This window comes from Haliotis rufescens, unplaced genomic scaffold (genome assembly GCF_023055435.1).
Source record: "Haliotis rufescens isolate VD_foot unplaced genomic scaffold, xgHalRufe1.0.p SCAF_4, whole genome shotgun sequence".
In the NCBI taxonomy this organism is placed as follows: Eukaryota; Metazoa; Mollusca; class Gastropoda; order Lepetellida; family Haliotidae; genus Haliotis; species Haliotis rufescens.
Genome location: NW_025964112.1, coordinates 33,319,523 through 33,343,413, shown reverse-complemented (window position 1 = coordinate 33,343,413; position 23,891 = coordinate 33,319,523). Strand labels below are relative to the sequence as shown.

General features: G+C 39.7%; 2 protein-coding genes across 6 annotated transcripts in view; both read right to left on the bottom strand.

Annotated features, from left to right (window-relative positions):
- Window positions 1–717: 717 nt before the first annotated feature.
- Window positions 718–4,286, bottom strand: LOC124152153. Its single transcript, XM_048381549.1, has 3 exons — window positions 4,278–4,286; window positions 3,121–3,573; window positions 718–3,061 (listed from the first exon to the last, which is right to left on the bottom strand). The coding sequence occupies exons 1-3, from the start codon at window positions 4,284–4,286 to the stop codon at window positions 1,613–1,615; spliced, it is 1,911 nt and encodes a 636-aa protein (XP_048237506.1). The 3' UTR covers window positions 718–1,612.
- Window positions 3,552–23,891, bottom strand: part of LOC124152163 (spermatogenesis-associated serine-rich protein 2-like) — a 50,217-nt gene continuing 29,877 nt past the window's right edge. For 4 of the 5 annotated variants that reach the window (XM_046524971.2, XM_046524970.2, XM_046524968.2 and 1 more), the window contains 16 exons: window positions 22,051–22,139; window positions 18,768–18,876; window positions 18,121–18,167; window positions 17,364–17,496; window positions 15,270–15,494; window positions 14,749–14,850; window positions 14,315–14,444; window positions 13,581–13,639; window positions 12,236–12,345; window positions 11,492–11,572; window positions 10,249–10,270; window positions 9,281–9,403; window positions 8,717–8,811; window positions 7,248–7,265; window positions 6,135–6,213; window positions 3,552–5,667 (listed from right to left, as the gene is read on the bottom strand). In XM_046524971.2, coding sequence (XP_046380927.2) covers window positions 5,177–5,667; window positions 6,135–6,213; window positions 7,248–7,265; window positions 8,717–8,811; window positions 9,281–9,403; window positions 10,249–10,270; window positions 11,492–11,572; window positions 12,236–12,345; window positions 13,581–13,639; window positions 14,315–14,444; window positions 14,749–14,850; window positions 15,270–15,494; window positions 17,364–17,496; window positions 18,121–18,167; window positions 18,768–18,876; window positions 22,051–22,095 — 1,869 coding nt within the window. In that variant the 5' untranslated portion in view covers window positions 22,096–22,139 and the 3' untranslated portion in view covers window positions 3,552–5,176. The remainder of the gene's footprint in view (window positions 5,668–6,134; window positions 6,214–7,247; window positions 7,266–8,716; window positions 8,812–9,280; window positions 9,404–10,248; window positions 10,271–11,491; window positions 11,573–12,235; window positions 12,346–13,580; window positions 13,640–14,314; window positions 14,445–14,748; window positions 14,851–15,269; window positions 15,495–17,363; window positions 17,497–18,120; window positions 18,168–18,767; window positions 18,877–22,050; window positions 22,140–23,891) is intronic. The other variant, XM_046524969.2, reaches the window with a different exon arrangement.

Below are 23,891 nucleotides of genomic sequence, written 5' to 3'. Positions count from 1 at the left end.
CAGATCAAGAATAACACTCATCCAAATAACAGTTTGCAAACTATGTAAAGCAGGTAGAGGTAGACCTCATTTGGCAGTTCCAGTAGTGTACAACGTAAGTACTTCCTTGTAAGTTTAGGGCAACTTTCACTGAGTGTTAAATCTTAGCGTTTATTAAGGTGATGCTTTCCTAGGATGAATCAAACTGAAAACAAAATTCCACATGAGTCATCAGAAAGATGACATATCCCCTGGCAGCTGTCTGTAAAGTAACCACAAGTAAATGTGCTATTCTGTATTCTGTGGGTTTTGTTTATGCAAACAAATGACAAATTACAAGAAACAATGACTAAACAAGCGTACAGTCACGAAGTCATCTATATCCCCCGCCCATTTTAACACGTTATGGTCCCAAATGGTTATGGTTTTCAAATTTTGCCCCAGAAACGAACCCCATTCCCAATTGAGTCTATGTCCAACTTCATTCCATAAAAATATAAAAAAATATATATGAGAAAAATCCCAAAATATCAAAAGGCACCACTTCAGTATGTGCCTGATAGATTTGCCAAGTTTTTATCAAATACACTGAATGGTTTTCGAATTCTGCCCCGGAAACGAACCCCATCCCCAATTGAGTCTATGTCCAACTTCATTCCATAAACATTTAATGAAATAAAAATTAGAAAAATCCCAAAATATCAAAAGGCACCACTTCAGTATGTGCCTGATAGCTTTGCCAAGTTTCGATCAAATACACTGAATGGTTTTCGAATTCTGCCCCGGAAAAGGAAATGATTACGGACGGACAGACGGACGGACAGACAGACTGGCTGATCGCTATATCCCCCCGCATTATATGCTGGGGGGATAATAAATCTCATATAAACGAAAAACAAATAACTTCATTTCTATACAAAGGTTAAACTTGACCGTACATTCTAGCTCTATAAAAGCAGCCAACCTCAGCTCTAGTATTTAACTCAATGCCATCAAGATAGGTCTTCACAATACTTCTGACAACCACCAATCAGCATTGTCAACCTAAAATTACTTTAAAAAATAAGCAAATAACTTGACATTTTTGTGATCGTCACTACTGGTATGCCCACAATACCAATGATTTTTCTATCCACTGAACCCTACCAATAGTCTACATAACATGCACATTGCGGACACATCCAACTCCTTCATTTCTATGTACACTGAGTATTTGGATGTAAGGTCCCAGCGCTACAGTGTTGTAGCTCCAAGCATGCCCTAACTATGTATGTGTGTATGCCTTACATAGGATACATGATGGGTCTAGTACACACAACAACTACTACTACTACTGCTACCATACTTCACATGACATGAAGAGCAATCCGAGAAAGGACTGAATTCAGGAAAACCATTATTACGAGGGATATTTAAAAAGGATGAACTCTCTTACAAACATTCACTGAATTAAATTCAATGACTAAAAGAGAGCCAGTGACACTACAGGAGACCAGTAGGCACAATTTGAGACCCAGAGACAACACAGAGGACCCAGGGACACAATAGGAGACCCAAGGACAACACAGGAGACCCAGGGACAAAAAAGGAGGCCCAGGGACAACACAGTAGACCCAGGGACAACAGAGAAGACCTAGGGACAAACAGGAGACCCAGGGACAACACAGAGGACCCAGGAACAACAGAGAAGACCCAGGGACAACAGAGAAGACCCTGGGACAAACAGGAGACCCAGGGACAAACAGGAGACCCAGGGACAACAGAGAAGACCCAGGGACAACAGAGAAGACCGAGGGACAAACAGGAGACCCAGGGACAACACAGAGGACCCAGGGACAACAGAGGTGACCCAGGGACAAACAGGAGACCCAGGAACAACACAGAGGACCCAGGGACAAACAGGAGACCCAGGGACAAACAGGAGGCCCAGGGACAACACAGAAGACCCAGGGACAACACAGGAGGCCCAGGGACAACAAAGGAGGCACAGGGACAACAAAGGAGGCACAGGGACAACACAGGAGACCCAGGGACAACACAGGAGGCACAGGGACAACGAAGGAGGCCCAGGGACAACACAGGAGACCCAGGGACAACACAGGAGGCACAGGGACAACGAAGGAGGCCCAGGGACAACACAGGAGACCCAGGGACAACACAGGAGACCCAGGGACAACACAGAGGACCCAGGGACAACACAGGAGACCCAGGGACAATACAGGAGGCCCAGGGACAACCCAGAAGACCCAGGGACAACACAGAGGACCCAGGGACAACACAGGAGGCCCAGGGACAACACAGGAGACCCAGGGACATCACAGGAGGCCCAGGGACAACACAGAAGACCCAGGGACAACACAGAAGACCCAGGGACAACACAGAGGACCCAGGGACAACACAGGAGACCCAGGGACAACACAGGAGACCCAAGGACAACACAGGAGACCCAGGGACAACACAGGAGACCCAGGGACAATACAGGAGGCCCAGGGACAACCCAGAAGACCCAGGGACAACACAGAGGACCCAGGGACAACACAGGAGGTCCAGGGACAACACAGGAGATCCATGGACCACACAGAGGACCCAGGGACAACACAGGAGGCCCAGGGACAACACAGGAGGCCCAGGGACAACCCAGAAGACCCAGGGACAACACAGAGGACCCAGGGACAACACAGGAGATCCATGGACCACACAGAGGACCCAGGGACAACACAGGAGGCCAAGTGACACAATAAGAGACCCAGGGACAGAATAGGTGACCCAAGGACAACACAGGAGGCCCAGGGACAACATAGCAGGTCAAGCGAAACAATAAGAGACCCGGGGACACAATAGAAAACCCAAGGACAACACAGGAGACCCAGGTATGCAATAGCGACCCAGGGATACAATAGTGACCCAGGGACACAATAGGAGACCCAAGGACAACACAGGAGACCCAAGGACAACACAAGAGACCCAGGTATGCAATAGTGACCCAGGGACACAATAGGAGACCCAAGGACAACACAGGAGACCCAGGTATGCAATAGTGACCCAGGGACACAATAGGAGACCCAAGGACAACACAGGAGACCCAGGTATGCAATAGTGACCCAGGGACACAATAGGAGACCCAAGGACAACACAGGAGACCCAAGGACAACACAAGAGACCCAGGTATGCAATAGTGACCCAGGGACACAATAGGAGACCCAAGGACAACACAGGAGACCCAGGTATGCAATAGTGACCCAGGGACACAATAGGAGACCCAAGGACAACACAGGAGACCCAGGTATGCAATAGTGACCCAGGGACACAATAGGAGACCCAAGGACAACACAGGATACCCAAGGACAACACAAGAGACCCAGGTATGCAATAGTGACCCAGGGACACAATAGGAGACCCAAGGACAACACAGGAGACCCAGGTATGCAATAGTGACCCAGGGACACAATAGGAGACCCAAGGACAACACAGGAGACCCAGGTATGCAATAGTGACCCAGGGACACAATAGGAGACCCAAGGACAATACAGGAGACCCAGGGACACAATAGGAGACCCAAGGACAACACAGGAGACCCAGGTATGCAATAGTGACCTGGGGACACAATAGGAGACCCAGGGACAACACAGGAGACCCAGGTATGCAATGGAGACCCAAGGACAACACAGGAGACCAAGGTATACAATAGTGACCCAGGGACACACGAGAAGGATATCATAATCTGTTTATGTCAAAACAGTCGGAGCACACAACGTAATAAATTTCTGATCTAATAATTTATGGCAGAATAAATGGATTTGTAGATTATGAAACCCCCACTGAATTTGTGTGTGGCATAGCGTAAATATAACCAAACTATTCATAGAGAAAATAGATTCCTTTTATCGTTGCGTGTCGTTACAAATATACATTAACATAATCAACATATGGCACAGGGTTACTATAGGTGTAATCATGACGGCAGACAAGTGCAAATTTCACCCTAAATCAATAATCTAAACACGGTAACAGACATATTGGCACACAGGAATAATTAAACTTAATAAATCACAGTCAACTATAAATAAAGTCAACATTATTTAATATCATTGAGTAAATTTCATGATGCTGTTCTGAAGAAAAATATTTGGGTTGTTTTATATAAAGAAAAATACTTTATTCTTCAAAAAAACCCATTTTTAAAATAACTATCATGAGCAACAAATTCATATGTACCATGTTTTGAGTGTTTTGTTTATTTATTTCTACATATGTAGTATTTACAAAATACCAAAGTACACATGTACAAGCATACTTACTGAAAACATGATCAAGATTCGGGAATAATTCAGAGTGTTAACCTTAGGTCAAGTTTTCTGACTAGGTCCGATTTGAAAGACGTGAACAATCAAGCTAATTATGGAAAATTGTAGTTACAACATTATCAAGTAAACCATCTTTGGAGACATTTGCATATCTACAAATTCTGTAACAAAGCATTTTACAAAGCAAATATTGTCTGTACAAAATGTACAGCCTAACCACAAAAATGGACGAAGTCAATGGCGTCATATCATGACGGAAGTTGCATGGAGGTTCTTCATCAAAATACCGGTAGTGGAAAATAACCAAAATTACACTTGTCAAATCAAACCATTCACCCACAAAAATAAGAATGTTCAACTTAGGCAGTTTCTCCTATAACATATACACTTGATGAATGAAAAGTTGTCATTAGATGGACCCTAGAAAGAATATTGTGAGTCATTTAATCTTTCAGTAACTGATCTTAACTGTCAACATACTTCAGTGTACGCTTTCATACCGATTAAAGTCACGTTGTCCAAATACAATTCACAAAACAGTTAATGGTATTTCGAGTGTCAGTTGACGGTGAACTGAAAATATAGTGATTTGTATGGACTGCAAAGGGGAATATCTTACATCTAATGTCATACTCTGTGTGGTCAAAAATGATTACCAGGAAACAGCAGACCCCCACAGATACATGTCCACCTATGCCTGTGGCTTTCATGAATCATAAACGTAAGATTTTAAACATCAAAAATGAAAATCAACCTAGGTAAAGACAATTTCTCAAACACAATTTTTGTAAGAAATTCCTAAGTAACACATTAACACTTGTTACAATAATTACAACATAAACAAAAAGAAAACAATGTCTGCATATGAAAACCTTCAGTCATGAAGCCAGTAGTCAATTCTGTCCATTTACACTTGTCCCATTGAGAGTTGGGGTTCCTGACGTGCTGCCAGCCTGACTAGATTGAGCATTAGGGTGAGGACTAGGATGATTTCTGCCTCTTCCCCCACCATCCCTACCTCTCCCCCCTCTACCCCTGCCCTCTCCACGCCCTCTTGGGCTGCGTTCATATTCCCTTTGTTGTGGTCCATCCTCAGGATAGCCATCCCCCCTCCCTCGACGTCCCCTCCCCCGGGGCCCTCCACTGCCATATCTGCGGGGACTGGATTGCCCCCCCGAGTAGTTCCTTCTTGGAGACTGGTTGGGTCTATTGTTGGGGTTGGTTTGCGGTGTGGAACCTGATTGAGCAGACTGGGACATGCTAGAGTGGTTATCTTTCACATGATCAGAAGCATCTTGTTGGAGAGTATCCCTGGGAGTATCCCTGGGGTTGTCCCTGGGGTAATCCCGTCTCCTGCGACCAGACTTGTTCCTCCGAAAGTCATCTGAAGCAAAGAAGCATGGTGGTATTAATCTCTCAACAAGTGATGTCTTCTATACGAATTAATGTAAGGACAACACCCATATTTTTTTTCTAGTCTGCCCCAACACGAAAAATATGTAATAAAAAGCATAATAATATGCTGTGTTTATACATATTTCAACAATCTACAAGATCTGTAATTCAAGATTAAATATTTAAGAACTTGAAAACAAATCAAGCTGCATAATAATATTCTTAAATTATTTCATACACTGTCGTCTTTCCTCTGCATTTTGCAATGTAAAGTCTGGCCACATCAAAATTATCATCTAGGGCTTTGGAAACCACAAAGCAATCTTAGTGCTCAAACCACAGATGAACCCCAAACCAAAAGCCCCATAGATAACATTTTGTTTCCATTTTAGACAATCCACTGTGGACACAGAGATTGTGACGGATCCTACAATAAACTGCTATCCACCCACGTACCTCCTTGATCACCATCTTCTCTTTGAGCAGTCCCTGATGCTGGTCTGTTTCTTGGAGGCGGAGACTTCACTGACAAACCCTACAAAAATGAACGGATTCATTAACATATCATACAGTTAATCTCGGAAAAACACTGCTTCTTCCAACAGTTTCAACTTGTCTCTTTGGTATCATTTGAAAGAGTGTTTTACTCATTTACATATCTTATCATCTCAGCTTGCCAACTTACTGACCAAGCTCAGTACTAAGGTGTTCATGACTTCATGTCTATTCGTGGATCAAACACTGTATGTCTTTCCAAATTAGACTTAATTACTGATTTAATTGCCAAACCAAAATTAATTTCCTGGCAGGCAGATTTCAAGTGGAGAGATGGATCAGAGGCATCTTGATTGTCATGCAGATATTAGTGTAATCAAGGATCAGACATCACCCACAAACACTTCTCAATGCTACTGTTGTCTTTCTGATGGCTGAGCAACGTAACTGTCAGGACAACAGTGTGTTTAGTGCAGTACTCAGCAATATTCCAGCTGCATGACGATGGCCGGTAGATCAAGTCTGGACCAGATAAACCAGTGCTTAATATCATAAGCAACGATCCATGCCACTGGGGAACAATAACACACTATCGCCTAAGTCACTGAGCCTGACCATCCATTAAATCGCCTCATACAGCAAGCAGAGGTTACTGAGTATTTATTCTACATCTGAATCCCCAGGGGGTCAAAACAACTGATTACATCGTTATCCAAATACAAAACACTACTACAGACAAAAAAAACATAAAACCTTACAGAAATACTGTAAAGGAGTGGGATTATTACACTCAACCTTCACCTAAGGGGATATAATAAAAGGCATCTAATGCACAAGATGAAGAAAATAAGCATAGTCAAGCCAAGCCCATGACATAATCAAAGATTTCATATTCAAGGGGATGAGCTCAAAGCTGGGAAAAAACTCATTGGCACTTAATGTAAAATAAAATAAAAGAATCAATAGAAACTAAAATATAAAAGAAGCAATGCATCACAGCCAGCTGCCTTGGGAGGACTAATTTTCACACAGGTTAATGATTCATCAGGAATAGGAACAAGCAGACATACAAACCTTCTTCTTATTAGGTTTCTGCATAGTGAAAAATAAAACACCAGATGAATCGTGCCAATATCTATATGAGCAACAGAGACAGTCATACATAGTATTTTGCCAGACTCACAACACTTCTATCAAACAAGGCTTCCAGGTTTCACCTGCAGAATCTCTGAGGGACCACACAAGTGTTCAAAATTGTTCCAGTCAAATCTGATTCAATCTGAAATCCCTATCTGTATGATAGCTAGACAAAGATCAAAATAGCTCTGAACAATCAAGACATTTCAAATTAAAAAAGAAAAATGAAAAAGTTTTCTTATCATTTCTGTTCTAAAGGTCATACATAAGGTGAGTAGCATGTTCACATTGCTTTATGGTCGAGATAATGCTAATGCAATGTTACATTTCGACACACTAACTCACTCCCCGATAAATGTGCCTATTTATACAAATGAGTCATAAGAAATCGATTTATGCTCAGAAAATGAACATAATCAAAGCTTGCAATCTGCTTGTTGGAGCTAGTTTCTCTGTATCATGCTACATTCACTGAAATTTAAAGAGCTCTGACTTCTTGGATGTCAAGAATGAATCTGACTGACTGGAAGAGGTGGTTAGCAGTGGGTGTCAGACTTGGGAGCTGACCAGTGGTCATGTCACGTGGCCAGGAAAACGCTGACAGACCTCCAGATGACAGGCTCCAAGAGTTATAGAATTTCAGTAAGTTTTACATCACAAAAATCTGCAGTTCTGATTAAAATAATGAAGTTTATGCCTTTATTTACTGAATCAGAAACAAGACTATAATACAGTAATAGTTGCACTACCACTCCAAACCCACTCTACATGCATGTCTAAATTACATAAACAGATGACTTCACAAGTGTCTGTCAGATTACTACTCAGATACCATATACCTTACGACTACTTTCAAAAAGAGCAAAAGTGAGTTAAATATGTTTTGAATCAAGTTGTAAGATAATGGTTTATGACAGCTACGAGTCTGTAATCTGTTTCTTACACGCCAAAAAATTGCACTATTGTAGCATAGAATTGATGTATATTTTGTCTCAACAGTTATGAGTGACCTCATCTGGCTTACTGCCTGCTACCCATATAGTGTGACCCTTCACAAAATAGTCTCCGCCATATCTGTGGATTATCATGGTGATGATGGTAATACAAACTATGATCAAAGAACATTTAATATAGACTGTAAATCTATAAAGTTTTAACACAGACGTTGGTGAATTTGACTGAAGCAGGAGAAACTCATCAATAAATTACAATGGATGTGACTGCATTCGATTCTTAGTGCTTCATACAGAGAGGTGTGGTTTCCAATGAAAAGGTGTCAATTTGACTCTACTATATTTTAATCAGAACTTCCAACTGTGCTTCTATTCTTGTTAGTCCCTGCAGAGCACTGCTTCCCCTGTGTCCCTTCAAGGTGAGGAGACTGATTAATGTAGATATAATCTCACCTGTAATTGCAGTGAGTCTTTCAATCGTTGTTGAAGTTGAGCCATTTCTGCCGCAGACAAATTGTTGTCTCTTGAATTTGAGGCACTTTCTAGGTCTGGAAATACACCAATCCTCATTATCACCAAGCATTTATAGGAAACCATTTTTCAAAGCCTATCCGAAAAAAAATAATTATCATGTTAATGTCCAATAGTAATGACTAGGTTCTGAGTAACTTACATCCATCCTGACTGCATCCAGATCAGCATGATCAGGATATAGAATATGTTAATTCCTATTATACATGATAAACACAAAAAGGTGTGCTATCATCATGTTAACTTATATTACACAGTACACAAGAAGGGGAGTCAAGTACTTGTGACATCACCAAACAGTGTCATTCGATTGGATGACTGTACTTAGCACAGTGATATTTAAACAGGACTTACAACGAAGATATGATGGAGAATGGGTGAAGGGTATTTATCATTATAGACACTGGTTGATCGATGGCAGGCTTAGAACAGAAACAACACCACCCCCGAAAGGTGCCCTATATTCAGAAATCTATAAGACATTACCAGTATGCATAGGTTGAGATGTAGATCTAAGGCCTGGAGACAAGGACTCATCCTGTCCGACACTACTAGCTACAGAGGAGACGGACGGACGGCGAGTGTTGTAGGAGCACTTCACAGGTACAACTGAAAATATTGATGGGGAAACAAGTCAACACCTTTGACTCTGCATCTGTACAACAGTTCCAGCATCACAAATCAAGATGTATTCTCATATTTATCATCCAGAAAAGTTAAGATGGATGGAAACTAGGACATCAGAGTTCTCATAATTGAAGCTGGTGAATAAAACAGTTTCCTGGTCAGCTTCATGTCTGTGGTAACCAGTTTAGGGTGAATGTATCTCTAGGTGAACAGGCTGGATGCTTAGGCATCCTTAGTGAGAGTATCATACCTCCATGTCAGAATGACATCTGATTGGTTCATGTAATCTTACTAAAATATAATGTATTCGGCCTGCAAGGGAAATAAATTTCTGTGTATAAATCCCTTATACTCTGCTTTGAAGAAAAAGGTTGCATGGTTTTTTCCTCCGAGTCAATGAACATCACATGACATAGCACAAGTTAACAACAGTTTTTTTTTATCACTTTTGAATTTGTTTGAAATCTTGGCAAATTATAACATCTCGGTAAGATAAATTCATTGTATCACTTGGGGTACATATGATTTTATGCATCCCTAGTTAGGTGTTATACCACGAGCAGGAGGTTTTGAATCTAATGCTGGACGCATAAAACCACATGTACCCCAAATGATATTGCAACAACTTACTATGTCATGGTCAAGTACAGATGCTTCTTAACCAACAAACTTGTCAAAATAAGGAGCTAAGCTGCCTTGAATTCAGTGAGAGATGGGAAGTCACTAGTTATCAATATCATCCAAATAGTAACACACAGCTTATTGTCATTTGCAATGTTCAGACATTTTGACAACTGTTGTGTTATTTACATGCTACAGAATCTTACCTGATCCAAATGTCCTTATTTCCTGAAAGAAAAACACAAAATCATTTAAATCAAATTTCAACTACCAATAATTAAATTTGTGTTGTGTTCATCGTAATTCCTGCATTCTGATTAGCTGAATTGGTCACGTGTTATTGCATTCATTTCCCAATGAATGTAAAACATTAAGCCACGCCAACTGTGGCAGACCACTTTTATTACTACAGAATTACAATCAAGGGAATTCCAATTCTGCTCACGTGTATCGTCATGCACAAGAAATTAATCGAAATTGATGCATATTCATTGTCCAAACAACTCTTTGAGAGCGAAGGTCGAGAAGGAATGAAACAGCAAACATGCAGGCTCTCTCGCCTGTTTTTCCCCGCTCGCCACAGTTCCACAACTTGCACGTCTTCGGGTTTCATATCTAACTAGCATTTTTCAAAATGTGTCTTCTCGTTCTCAGGGAACTAATGTTTGAATCTGACGGTAACTGACCATGCCATTTGAAACAGCCACCTTCTCCCAGACATATTTGTTCCGGTTCGTTACAGTCTGACTGTTGCAGTTCTTCTCGCCTCGTCTTGATTGACAGGTCCTATGAACTTTGTTTTTATCATACTCTCCTTTGATTGGCTACTGACTTTGTAGGCGTGTCAAGTTATGTGCATACATTAAACAATCACCTGATTCATGTCACACAACAGTATGTTTTCCTACAACTGGAATGTTTATCAATCTCATCATTTTTGTCTGCTTTGATATATACCGGTACAACTGTTTTTGATTAAACTACAGTGGATAAAACATGTTTTCATTGTCGAAATTAATTATAAGCATTGACTGTGTATTTTTTTCGGTTCATTGAGGCGGATTCATACAGTTTGCACAACAGTTTTTCAATTCATACCTCATTGAACCGAAAAAAATACACAGTCAATCTTTAATTGTGGCAATATGACAAAGACGTCTTCCTTCGTTAACAGTGTTTAATCACTGTAAGTGTAGCTGTGTACAAGAGTGTGCCTGATACCATGCGCTTGCAGCTAGCAACATGCTTGTGAGAGTTATCTCCCCTATCCTGCCTTTGGTTGTGGCCCATTTAAGGATGGGGCCCATTTAGGGTTTTGCTAATACCACAACCATCATTACAAAAGTATCAGTGATACCATAAAGAAACTCATCAAAAGAACAAAACGAAGTGGAGAAATTTTTTTATAAGCATTCTAATCAATTGCATGTTGTTTTCTCCAGTGCTCACCTGTAAAAAGTGGTCCGAGTCATACACAAATCTTGTAGTCCGGCCGAGATCCTCGTCAATCTTCCTGTCACTTACAAACAACTGAAGGGAAAACAATGATATCAGTTTGGTTACAACTCATCAACCATGAACATTAGCATATCAAGTCTCAGTGTACATGGTATAGACAGACATTCACTGGCCCTTTATTCAGAACCATTCACCCCTTGTTCGCAGTATGTAGTTCTCAGTGTATCACAGCAATGGAGTCACAGCACAGGATTATACAGTGTTACAAATTCAGGGGGGTCTTGGTGTGATTCACCTTTCCTGCTGGGGGGTGTAACAATGGATCAAACTATCGATGTGCTGCCATTGTCTCTGTTGAAATATTGATAATTGAGATTGACACCATGTTTGATTATAATTAGGTTAGATCATGTAGACAGATGTAAAACAAAGAAAATCTTCCCAAAGTTGATACATAACCCTTTGGCAAAATACTGTGCCATTGGATTTTAGGTCATTTAATATTAATAGCCCTACATCTAACAGCTGTTTCACTTAGATCTCAAACATGTTCAGACTTGTTTTGATGGACATCAAAATATTGCTAGGAATTGTTTCAAGGTAAAGATGATCCACATACGATCCCAAGAGTCATGACCCCTATATAAACTGTCAACATTAGGGTCATAGCAAGGATCCTAGGACTTTCTCGATTAATTTCATGCATGGTCATTCTTAATTCAATTTAATACTCACTTTAATATCTGCCCTAAGTTCTGCTAGTTCAGAATTGTTGAGTCGCTCTGCCCTCTCCACACGAACCTTCAGTTCTGCAGCCTTGACTTGACGCATGCGGAACACGACATCTACACAGAACATATAAACATCAGCTCACCCAACTATACACATACAATCTGTTTTGTTTACCATAGTCAACATAATGAGTAATAAGCGCTCATGGCGATATTTGCTAATATATTGGCTGATGAACAATCCCAATTGGCACCCCTTCCGATTGATCAATGTACACAAGACTTATTCATTCATGTGTAATACGCACTCGTGTGTTATATGCACCCTTAATTACGGGCAATTAAATTCTGGAAAAAATATATCTGTTGTGTATAATATGCACAGACTTTTCTTTTGTATCATTTCAGGCTGTCAGCATAAACTACAAAATTAATGATCTTTCAACTGTTTTTTTTCTCACTAAAATTATATTCTAATAAGAGCCCCCTATTTCTAATTTTAAGAGCGCCGTGGGCGCTTATTACGTCAAATACTGTAAATGTGCTTGTCTACACAGTACCACATATTTAAGCTTACATAGCTAGACACACACAACCTGTTATGTACTAAACGCTTTCCATGATAATGTCTGATCAGACAACTTCGACATAACTAGTTCCAATGAACACTGGAAATCTATTCAGGCCTGGGCATGCTCGACAGCCTGTAAATGAACTCTGGGCTAGACAATCTAGTGATTGGTATTGTCAACAATGATTCACTTAGTTCGGGTACAATATCAAGCTATCAACTTAGTCACTGAGTCTGACCACCCATTCCATTAAGTCCTTACCTTACGACAATCATAGTTTCCTGGGAATCTATGCCAACCTGAAATCCTTGCTGTGTCAGTCATTAAGAACTTTCCACTATGGTACATGTTTTTGGCAATCTAATAAATATGTTTAACAAATTGATTTTATGCATCGTGTGTGTTGAAAAGATGTAGATATAAAATAGAAGATCAACATAAATTAGCTAATAATGAATTAGGAATGACATCGCGCAGGTTTCCTGTCATGTCGTTTGTTTGTGTGTATTTAATGCCACTCAGCAATATTTCAACTGTATGACGATGGTCTACGTTCTACGCAATTGGGATACAATGACATGCATCAAACAAGTCACAGAGCCTGACCACCCGATCCCATTAGTCGCCTCTTACGACAAGCATGGGTTACTGAAGATCAAGTCTATCATCAATCCATCATGTTGAAAGTACTAGACGATAACCATGATAACTACACATAGACAACTGTTAACAACCAACACTGAAGCTTGTCAGATTCAGACTGACAGGTCTACTCACTGGCTTGGTCTTTCAAGGCGTCAACTTCTCGTATCAACTGAACTTCCCGGTCATTTAAGCTGAGGTGAGACAATTACATCAGTGAAAAAGGGTTATCTTACTGTTTTCTGATGATCTTCAGAGATTGTTAATCATGTTAATACACCATCACAAATGTCAATGGACAATTAATTATCGATTTGACAATAATAATAATTTTTGTTTTAAAGGCAGTTTTGTTTGGTGTAAACCCAGTACTAAGACCTCAAAATAAGCTAACATATTAGTGAAACTCTTTTTAAGGGTTTCAAACAATAATAATCTGTTTCTCATTTGTCATATACAGTAAACTACGTTTATAACGAACATGCTTATAACGAACTGACTGATATAACAAACTTATTTTTTAGTCTCAGCCATTTGTTGTATATATGCTGTAAATATGCTTATAACGAACTATGGTTATTGCGAACTAAAACTAGTGGTCCCTTTGAGTTCCTTATAACCGTAGTTTACTGTAATATATACCACTCAACATTTGATAAGGACCAAAACAGTAACCTTTAGTCAAAGGTGTGGTACTTAGCTAACGTTGAGTGGTGTACATACAGCAGCAACTTACTTTTGTGATATTTCAACCTGATGATAACAGTTCATTACATTTCAACTGGGATCCTGTGATTGCCCCCACAACAAGCAGGTGCCCCTTTATCAAGTGGGAGCATCCATGAGAACTATTGTACAAAGTGACCTACCTGTTCCTGGCCTCATCAAACACTGCTTTCACTCTCTTGTAAGCCTTCTCTATCTCAGAGTCCAGGCCCATACGTAACCTCTCCAGGGATATCGTCTGGCGCTGGAGATCTTTTGTAGACTTTTCCAAACCTGTAATATCATAATGGTGAATCAAGTTGATGCAATATTTAAGTGTAATATCTCAAGAAACTCTGGAAACAGTAAGCAAACTGAAACAGTAAAGAAGGATACTGCAAATGGACGGTTATCTCCCTTAAAACATGTGTAAGGCAACAGGATAAAATGTCAACAGACATCGATAAAAACAGATGATATGTTGAACAGAATCCTCAGACAAAACACAAGGCGACTTAACAAAAGATGTTACCATGGTTACAGGAAAAAACTACTGAGTCAGCATCCTGACATTCGGTCTGAAGCACTATGGCCCTACCTGCAAATGGTTTCTTTACACCCTGGCTGCCAACACTAGACACGCTTCGTTCACTGGAGGTTCGTTGTCGCTGATGATGGGTGTTTTGATAGCCATGGGGATCTGCAACATGCCCTTCATATATTGTCAGGCTGCCATGGGCAATCTCAATCTTCTTTAGTAAATCTTACAGAAATTTTACCACAATTAATATAGATAATGTGTAACCCTGATACTTCTCCAAACTTAAACATGTTAAGTAGTGTTGGTTACACAGAGTTGAATAACATATTTATACCAGAACCCCTTGCAGTCATGTAATAACTGCAGCAAAACCTACTAGTACATAGTCGGTAGAATTATTTCTCTCTATCTATAAACATTAAGGCTGGTTTTTAAAAGTCCATACATAAACTCTCAGATCTACTGAAAATTATGCTAAAGTGCAAGTTCAGGACTCAAAAGAAGCATTGTACAAGCTATCTCAAGAAAATCCTCATTCACATTCTCATTCTCAAAGTGACCACAGGACAAGCAGATACCTGAGTGTTTGTCAGAGTGTTTGTCCGAATGCTTGTTATAGTGTTTGTTGTGATGTGTCGATGCCTTGGCCTTATCAGTAGATGATGTAGGAGGAGGTGGAGTGGAGGGAGCGGGGGTAGTGGAGGGAGCAGAAGTCGGAGCGGCTGTTGCCCCGGGGGTGGGCTGTGCAGGGACAGGGGTGGCTCCATCCAGCAGCCTGGCCCGTGCCTGCAGAAGCTCCTCATCTGTAAACATTAGCAGCAGCAGGTCAGACAAGCAGCTTCTTACATCTGGTCATTGTTTAAGTCTAGCATCACAAACCACAAATACTCAAAATGGTAACCAAGTCTGGAAACTGCATCTATGTTCTTTCAAACGCACTAAGGATTGACGGTGTACCTCATTTTCTTCACTGAGGTATGAATCGAAAAACTATGTTCAAACTGCATGAATTCGCATAGCAGATTCTTACAAAAATTTGCACATCTTTTTTTTTATTAATACCCTAATTAACTGAAAAATCTACATAGTCAATCCTCATAATTATATTTCACAAATACAACATCTGTTCTCCACAATAGTTTCATGACCAAAACATCATAGGAATCAAAACAGATACATATGACAAGATCAATAAATGTTCCTGGCGTAGGAATACCCTTTGTGGCATGACTTGAATCAGGTGACTGTTCATGAACACACCTCCAAAGGCAGAAGCCAATCAACACATGAAAGTTGTCATTTTAGTGAGCATAGCTGATGTTATAACATTCATAGCAAAATAAATGAAAAAGGTTAATGACCCATTCAGCCAATAAGATTGCAGGAATTACAAGTAACACACAACAAATTTAATTACATCACAATAAACAGTATCAAAACTGAGTGTTGTTTTAATAGCCCTCTCCTTGAGCTTGTCAGGTATACTTTAAACATGAATCCATCACTGATGAACATAACCCTCCTTGGACATGTTGGAACACAGTCTTAAATGCCTCTGCAGTTATGAAACATCCTGATGAATGTCAAAATGAACATCAAGTCACATACAGTCCAGACATTCATCAATTTCAAAACCAATTTTCATCAGTCAAAGAACTGTTGTTTATATCCATAACATTTTCAAACGTACATCCTCAGTCAAAATACTCAATCTCACCATTGTTCCCATCATAACCTAATGGCAATTTGCATATTGTGAGTATGATACATACCAAAGTAGGTGTGAGTGGATTCTGTATAACGCCAGTCGGCAATACATGAGCTATATCAAGGCAGCCTGAAAATGATCAAGTCTGGACCAAGCAAACCAGAGGTTGATAATACAATCCGCATCCCACTTCCGGAATAACACAACTCAATCAACCAAGTCACTGTGTCGGACCACCCAACAAGCAAGAGAGGGCTGTCACTGTGTCTGACAACCCAACAAGCAAGGGAGGGCTTGTGATCTATTGAAACCAGGTCCCTGCGCAATCTCATTAAAATCAGATCTTTGTACTCGCTACCGCTAAACAAAGATCTGAGGACTTCCCATTAGGGGTCACGTCAGAACGACCTTTCATCCGACCAATCAAAGCGTCACTTACCAGATCATGAAAGTGACAGTCGGAATGTGATTCCTAAATATGCAGCCTCCAAAACTTTAACACAGGGTATTCCGAATGATAGTTACGGGCTTTATGACTGAATCCATACAATCAAGACCTTCTATTTGCATGATTTGCCATCCCAGAATGTTCTTTTGTTCAGCTTTCAATTTTTTAATCGAGAATTTGTCAAAATATGTTTCGAAGCGTACTCGTCAATTAGAAATTAGTGCCGTAAAGCACGAGAAAGCTGTTTTCTGATTGGCTAATGTCGACTTCTTGTCAGTCATTCCATTGGTCAGTCTGACGTGACCCGTAACAGGGTGTCCTCAGATCTTTGTTTAGCGGTAGCGAGAACTAAGATCTGATTTTAATGAGATCGGTCCCTGCGAGGATGGCACATCCTCATTCAGACTAGTCCAATGTGAAACGACGATGCCGCTCAATCAGCCAGGTCACACATTGTGAGCCCCCCCAATCTTCATGCTGGTCCCGGGTGGGCTGCTGGGGCCCTGTATACCTCACCTTCATGTACATCCCCATTTGTAAGTGGCTCTTTGGTATGGTTGGCTACATCAGTCTTCTTGTCTTCAGTAGGAGGACTCTGGTTACCTCCAGATGCTTTTGTCTTCTTACTTTTCTTCTTCTTATTTGGGACCTGGAATATTTCACAAATATTTTTCTACATCCTGTGCACATTTAGTCTGTAATACTAAAGCTCTCTTGCAGTTAATATATCAGGTAATCTAATCCATACCACTGTCTACCCCGGTTTAAACTTTTAAATCCCACAAGTCTGCTTAACACCAATACCACTGTGTTCTTATTTCATTCTACTGTATGTACAGCAGCCCGGAAAGTTATATTACGCCATGGGCGAGTAATGCAGTGCCATCAATGATAGCATGAGCATTGATATGCACTGTCTGTGTACTGTAATGACACAAACATCATATTAGGTGCTGGGGATGTATTCCCTATATTCTTCTTGGAGGAATACTATGAAGATGTTTAATGCAATATAATGATCAAGCAAGTGCAGGAGAATATTTTCACATTGTTTCCTGATTCCCTAAAATGTAGGATGTCGGGATCATTTGCCTAAAAGGCCTGCATTTTCTGCAGACCTCTAACAATCAGTGACAGATATACACAGATACAAGGCAGTTGTTTCATGATAAAGATGTGAATGAGGAAATAAACAAATTCCACTTTTCAACATTTTCAAAATACACAATTAAAATATCTAGTTTGCTGGTCAGCCTAACCTGTCAATACATACCTTGTTACCTGTAAAATGCCATTCAGTCAAGGCCTCTTTAGCACCATCTGAAATAAACAAAGCATTTTGATTCAACATAGAATACCACGCTTTTCTGACAAAATAAACCACCTGTATGTCTGTCAATGTGAAGGATAACCCTCAACATGAAGAAGTGTTAAAATATTGAGGGACCAAGTTAACAAGATTTGTTGTTTGTCTGTTGTTTGTCATATTGCAATTAGCAATATTCAAGATATATCTGGGCCCATGACTGAAAGAATAAGCATGCCATCATGGGTAAATGAAACACAATCAGCTAAGTCCCATCCTGACCACCCAATCCAGTTAAGTTGCCCCTTATGACAAGCAACAGAGTGGGGGCCTATTCTAAACAGGGACACAGGAAGTATATATAAAAAGCATATTTTCCAGGTGGTATCATGGCTGTAGGACAGGTCTATCCAAGGAAGTTCATCTTCGTAAAAGTAACACCATACTAGTTCATGTGTAACACATCCTGAATTGTCTATTAGGCTTAAATACTGGGCAACATACAGCCTGTTACACAGGTTTGAATCAATTTTTTATCAATGGAAAAACAGTCTCTCCTTCATATTTTATCATCAGGTCAGTGTAGTATCGACACAATATAATCTGTCACTCACCTTCTAAGTATGCCTGTATTGCCCTTTCTACATTGTAATCATAGTACTGAAGAACTAGAACTATCTCATTGGTGCTCTTCCCTGGGACCACTTCTCGCACTGACGTAACCTGAAAGAAGCACAGTATTGTTTTCTGCATTCACCTGTTCTAAAAATAGCAACATGCCACACATATGTCAACACAAACTTTATCACAGAGCTACAGATAAGCTGCGTATTTGCGTAAAATACCACCCAAAAAATATCAAAACACAATTACTTTCAATGAACTTGCGTACAGAAACACATGTATTTAATGAAAAACTCAAATGCATAAAAACAGCACACGTAAATACCCAATGACGCTCTTTAAGCATGCTTACAATGGAGCTAATTTCTGAAACACAATTTCGAGCAGATTTACTTTCCGAGTCAAGCCTATATTCAGAAACATTATATACTAATACTAAAAAATTCATTCATTCTTTGTTAAATCTCAAAATGTTTACTCATTTTGGGAAAAAACCCAAAAGCTTGATAAATAGATGAGTATAAAAGTATTAGTTACCCAATGAAAAATGTAATAAACCAACTAAAATAGAAAACGTTGAGTAAAACTCAATTGCTCAAAAAGTTATCTTGGGCTCTGTTCATCAATAGTATTCTGTGTTAGACAAAATAGTCACATGCCACAAATATGTCAATACACACTTTATCAATAGCATTCTGTGTTAGAGTGAGTGAGTGAGTGAGTTGTGTTTAACGCCGCTTTTAACAGTATTCCAGTTATATCACAGCATGACAGCTTAATGTGGGAGGAAAGCCCGAAGTGATGCAGGTCTCAGATGTTTACCACTTCGGTGAAACCCACAAGCATGGGTATGGTGCTGACAAACCTAGAAACATAATCGGGGCGAACCGGGATTCGAACCAACAATCATAGGTTTCTGGCGTGCCCAAGGGACGCAACTCTGCACAGCGAATCACGGCTCCTTAGACGACTGGGCCACCCGTGCCCCCTTCTGTGTTAGACAAAATAGTCACATTCCATAAATATGTCAATACACACTTTATCAATAGTATTCTGCTAATACACACTTTATCAATAGTATTCTGCGAATACACACTTTATCAATAGTATTCTGTCAACACACACTTTATCAATAGTATTCTGTCAACACACACTTTATCAACAGTATTCTGCCAATACACACTTTATCAATATTATTCTGCCAACACACACTTTATCAACAGTATTCTGTCAACACACACTTTATCAACAATATTCTGTCAATTAACACTTTATCAATAGTATTCTGTCAACACACATTTTATCAACAGTATTCTGTCAATACACACTGTATCAATAGTACATGTAGTATTCTGCCAATACACACTTTATCAACAGTATTCTGCTAATATACACTTTATCAATAGTATTCTACCAATACACACTTTATCAACAGTATTCTGTCAACACACACTTTATCAACAATATTCTGTCAATTAACACTTTATCAATAAGATTCTGTCAACACACATTTTATCAACAGTATTCTGTCAATACACACTGTATCAATAGTACATGTAGTATTCTGCCAATACACACTTTATCAACAGTATTCTGCCAATACACACTTTATCAACAGTATTCTGTCAACACACACTTTATCAACAGTATTCTGTCAACACACACTTTATCAAAAGTATTCAGTCAATACACACTTTATCAATAGTATTCTGCCCATACACACTTTATCAACAGTATTCTGTCAACACACACTTTATCAACAGTATTCTGTCAACACACACTTTATCAACAGTATTCTGTCAATATACACTTTATCAATAGTATTCTGCCAATACACACTTTATCAAAAGTATTCTGTCAACACACAGTTTATCAACAGTATTCTGTCAATACACACTTTATCAATAGTACATGTAGTATTCTGCCAATACACACTTTATCAACAGTATTCTGTCAATACACACTTTATCAATAGTATTCTGTCAACGTGGTCAACACACACTTTATCAATAGTATTCTGTGTTGTACGAATCAATCAACAAATAAGGTTCCTGCATTAAACATGCATGCACTCATCAAGTTCATGCAAATTGTTATATTTGTCAGGAACATACTTAGCTTATCAGAAAGAATTCTGAAACCATTCACTTTATGAGGTTTACATCATGATCATGCTGACAAATATGATACATGAATAATTTTTGCATCTGCTGTGTGTCAATCTCATTGAAATCAGATCTGTTACTTCGACACGCTACCTCTCTGCGTGATGATCTGACGACACCTCCATAGCAGGTTGTGTCAGGTGAACTTTCTCATCAGACAATCACAGTGGAGTTTTCTAAATTCTTGATACGAGTGAGTAAAGCACTCAAACCTGCATATCTGTTTTCTATATCTCAAAATTGAACAAACTTCCAAAAGCAGAAAGCAGCATCACCATTATTTTATTGTGGTTATTTCATACATAATTCTGAGCTCCAGGGCATCTACACCCAAAAAAGAGTACCATCAAAGGGTACATTAGTGTTCTGCATAGGTTTTCATATTTACACATGGTACAAACTGAATTTCTGAAACAAGGTGGTAAACAAATTAGCCAAATCAGTCAAAGTTCACTCAAAATTCAACTGACATGACCTCCTATGCAGGTGTCCTCACATCTTGAAGCAGAGAGGTACATGTATCATATCTGATAGACTAACGCTAAGTCAAAGAAAACATAAGAAAAGGAGCCCCAGTGAGATGGGAGCTTCAGAACCTGAGAAAAATCTAGACATGCTTCATTTAGGGCTTTTCCATCACAGAAAGGACTGGGCGGCAGAAGGGACACTAATATGGTTCAGTGACTGTGAGACAGACTACATATCTGAGTGAAGGATCTGATTTGAATGATGTTGGCTGTGTGTCAGCATGTCCATATGACATCAGCTTCTTGGTGTGTTTCTGATCTCAAGAAGCTAGTGTGCATCGGCTTTCTTTCAGGCTATTCAGAGAATCACCATGGTCACCCAAGACCATGGATACAAATACTTGTGTTTCAGGCAACCATGGGTTTCTTGATGGCTGTTTCCAGCTCTCATAAAAAACATTAGAGTTGAAAGTGAACCAATGGGCAAGTGGGGTCACCTGAAACCAAGTTATGAAGTAACTTTTGGGGGACCTTAGCAGGCAATAACTTCTCAAAATACCAACATTTCAGTTTCATGATTTTAGTGAAGCATAAACGCTCATCAACCCTTGAGTACACCTGGATATAGTTTGCTTGCCCACCTTTTCTTTCACATTGACCTTGTCCTCCGAATTGACCTCAGCCATCACAGCTTTGGTGCGTGTGTCGAAGTGAATGGATGCAGCGTTATCTGAAACAAAACAACACAATTAGCATGATCAGGATCATTTACAACTGCTGATTAGGCCCATTACTGTCTAATGTGACACAGTGTTGTAAATTAGGGGAGGTCCTGGGGTCTGTCTGCTGCTTCAATGTAGGAATCTTAATTTCTAACCCATAATATTAGAGTTACAACAAGGACACCTCAACTTCCATGATTAATACTATGATGTGAAGATAAGGAGCATTAACTGTTATCAGAAGGTATATTAATAATCATGATAATGGTAATATGGATCAAACTGATAACTTGCATCTGTAATCTACACCATCTCCAACTGCTGCATTCACAACAGGTGGAGTATAAACAGTATCAATGGCAACACACAAACCAACATCCTTCCCTGTCCAAGCCTAAACACATATATTGAACAAACTGTCAACACGTTTCACAGTCCTGTCATGACAATTTTCGACTGCTTTACAAATTAAAGGTAAAAGGCATATTTGGATCAAACTAACAATGGCTTGAGAACACACGCACCTGTCAAAAAATGTTTACAAAACAGAAACATAAAAATCATTTTCGTTATGTTGAAACCAAAATACATGTCCTCCTTGTCACTGTTCATATATGTGTGTATCTTTTTGTACTAATCATAGTACATATCAACTTGGACCCACCGAGCCAAGTCAATGCAATGATCACAATTTTCACAATTAAAACTGAGTGAGTGAGTGAGTGAGTGAGCTGGGTTTTAACGCCGCTTTTAACAGTATTCCAGTTAAATCACGGAATGTCAGCTTAATGTTGGAGGAAAGCCTGAAGTGATGCAGGACGTTTACCACTTCGGTGAAACCCACGAGCACGAGTATGGTGCTGACAAACCTAGAAACATAATAGAGGCGAACTGGGATTCGAACTCACAATCATAGGTTTCTGGCGTGCCCAAGGGACGCAACTCTGCACAGCGAATAGTGGCACCTTAGACGACTGGGCCACCTGTGCCCTTATTAAAACTAAGACCCAGGTGTGCTTTTCTACAGATTTATTGGGACTTTCTCTTTTCATAAATATAAGACACATTTTTTCAGAAAAAAACATAATCGTTCTCTAAATATTTTAACATATTAACCATGTTAACAGCAGGGTCAACATGAACGACAGTTACCAAATTGAAGGAATCAAAGCAGATTCAAATTCAAGTCATTTTCACGACTAAACTGGCAAGTTTCTCATCTCAATACATGACCCTACTTCACAGATTGTGCCACTAGGTATTGTGATGCACCTGTGGTTCCGTTTACCAAACAAGTACTGCTGCTAGAATGCTGCATTGTTGTCAATGTGTTCTTGTCATAATGCCAATGTAAAAAGCTACAGATATAGGGGTCGTATGTTTTTTTATGTACATGAAAGCAGTAGTTAATGATTGATCTAATCATACAAAGAGCCCCGAACTGTGGTCTAGTGGCTAGAGCGTCTGCCCAGAGACAGTGAGACATTGTTAGACAGCACTCAAGGTCAACCTGCCTGAGGATGATCATGATACAACCAGATACGCCAATACCAGCATCAGACAGGTCTTCTCAGCAAAACATCAAGAAACATGATATTAATTAAGCCATGCAGTTAATGGATTCACAAAAAGATCATAACACCCAACACTCACAAATATGTCAAATTTAACTACTAAAACTACAAGCATGCACCATGTGTCCTGTGGTTTATCCATTCATCTACAACCCATTCTGTGGAAACCACGGTAACATACAACCA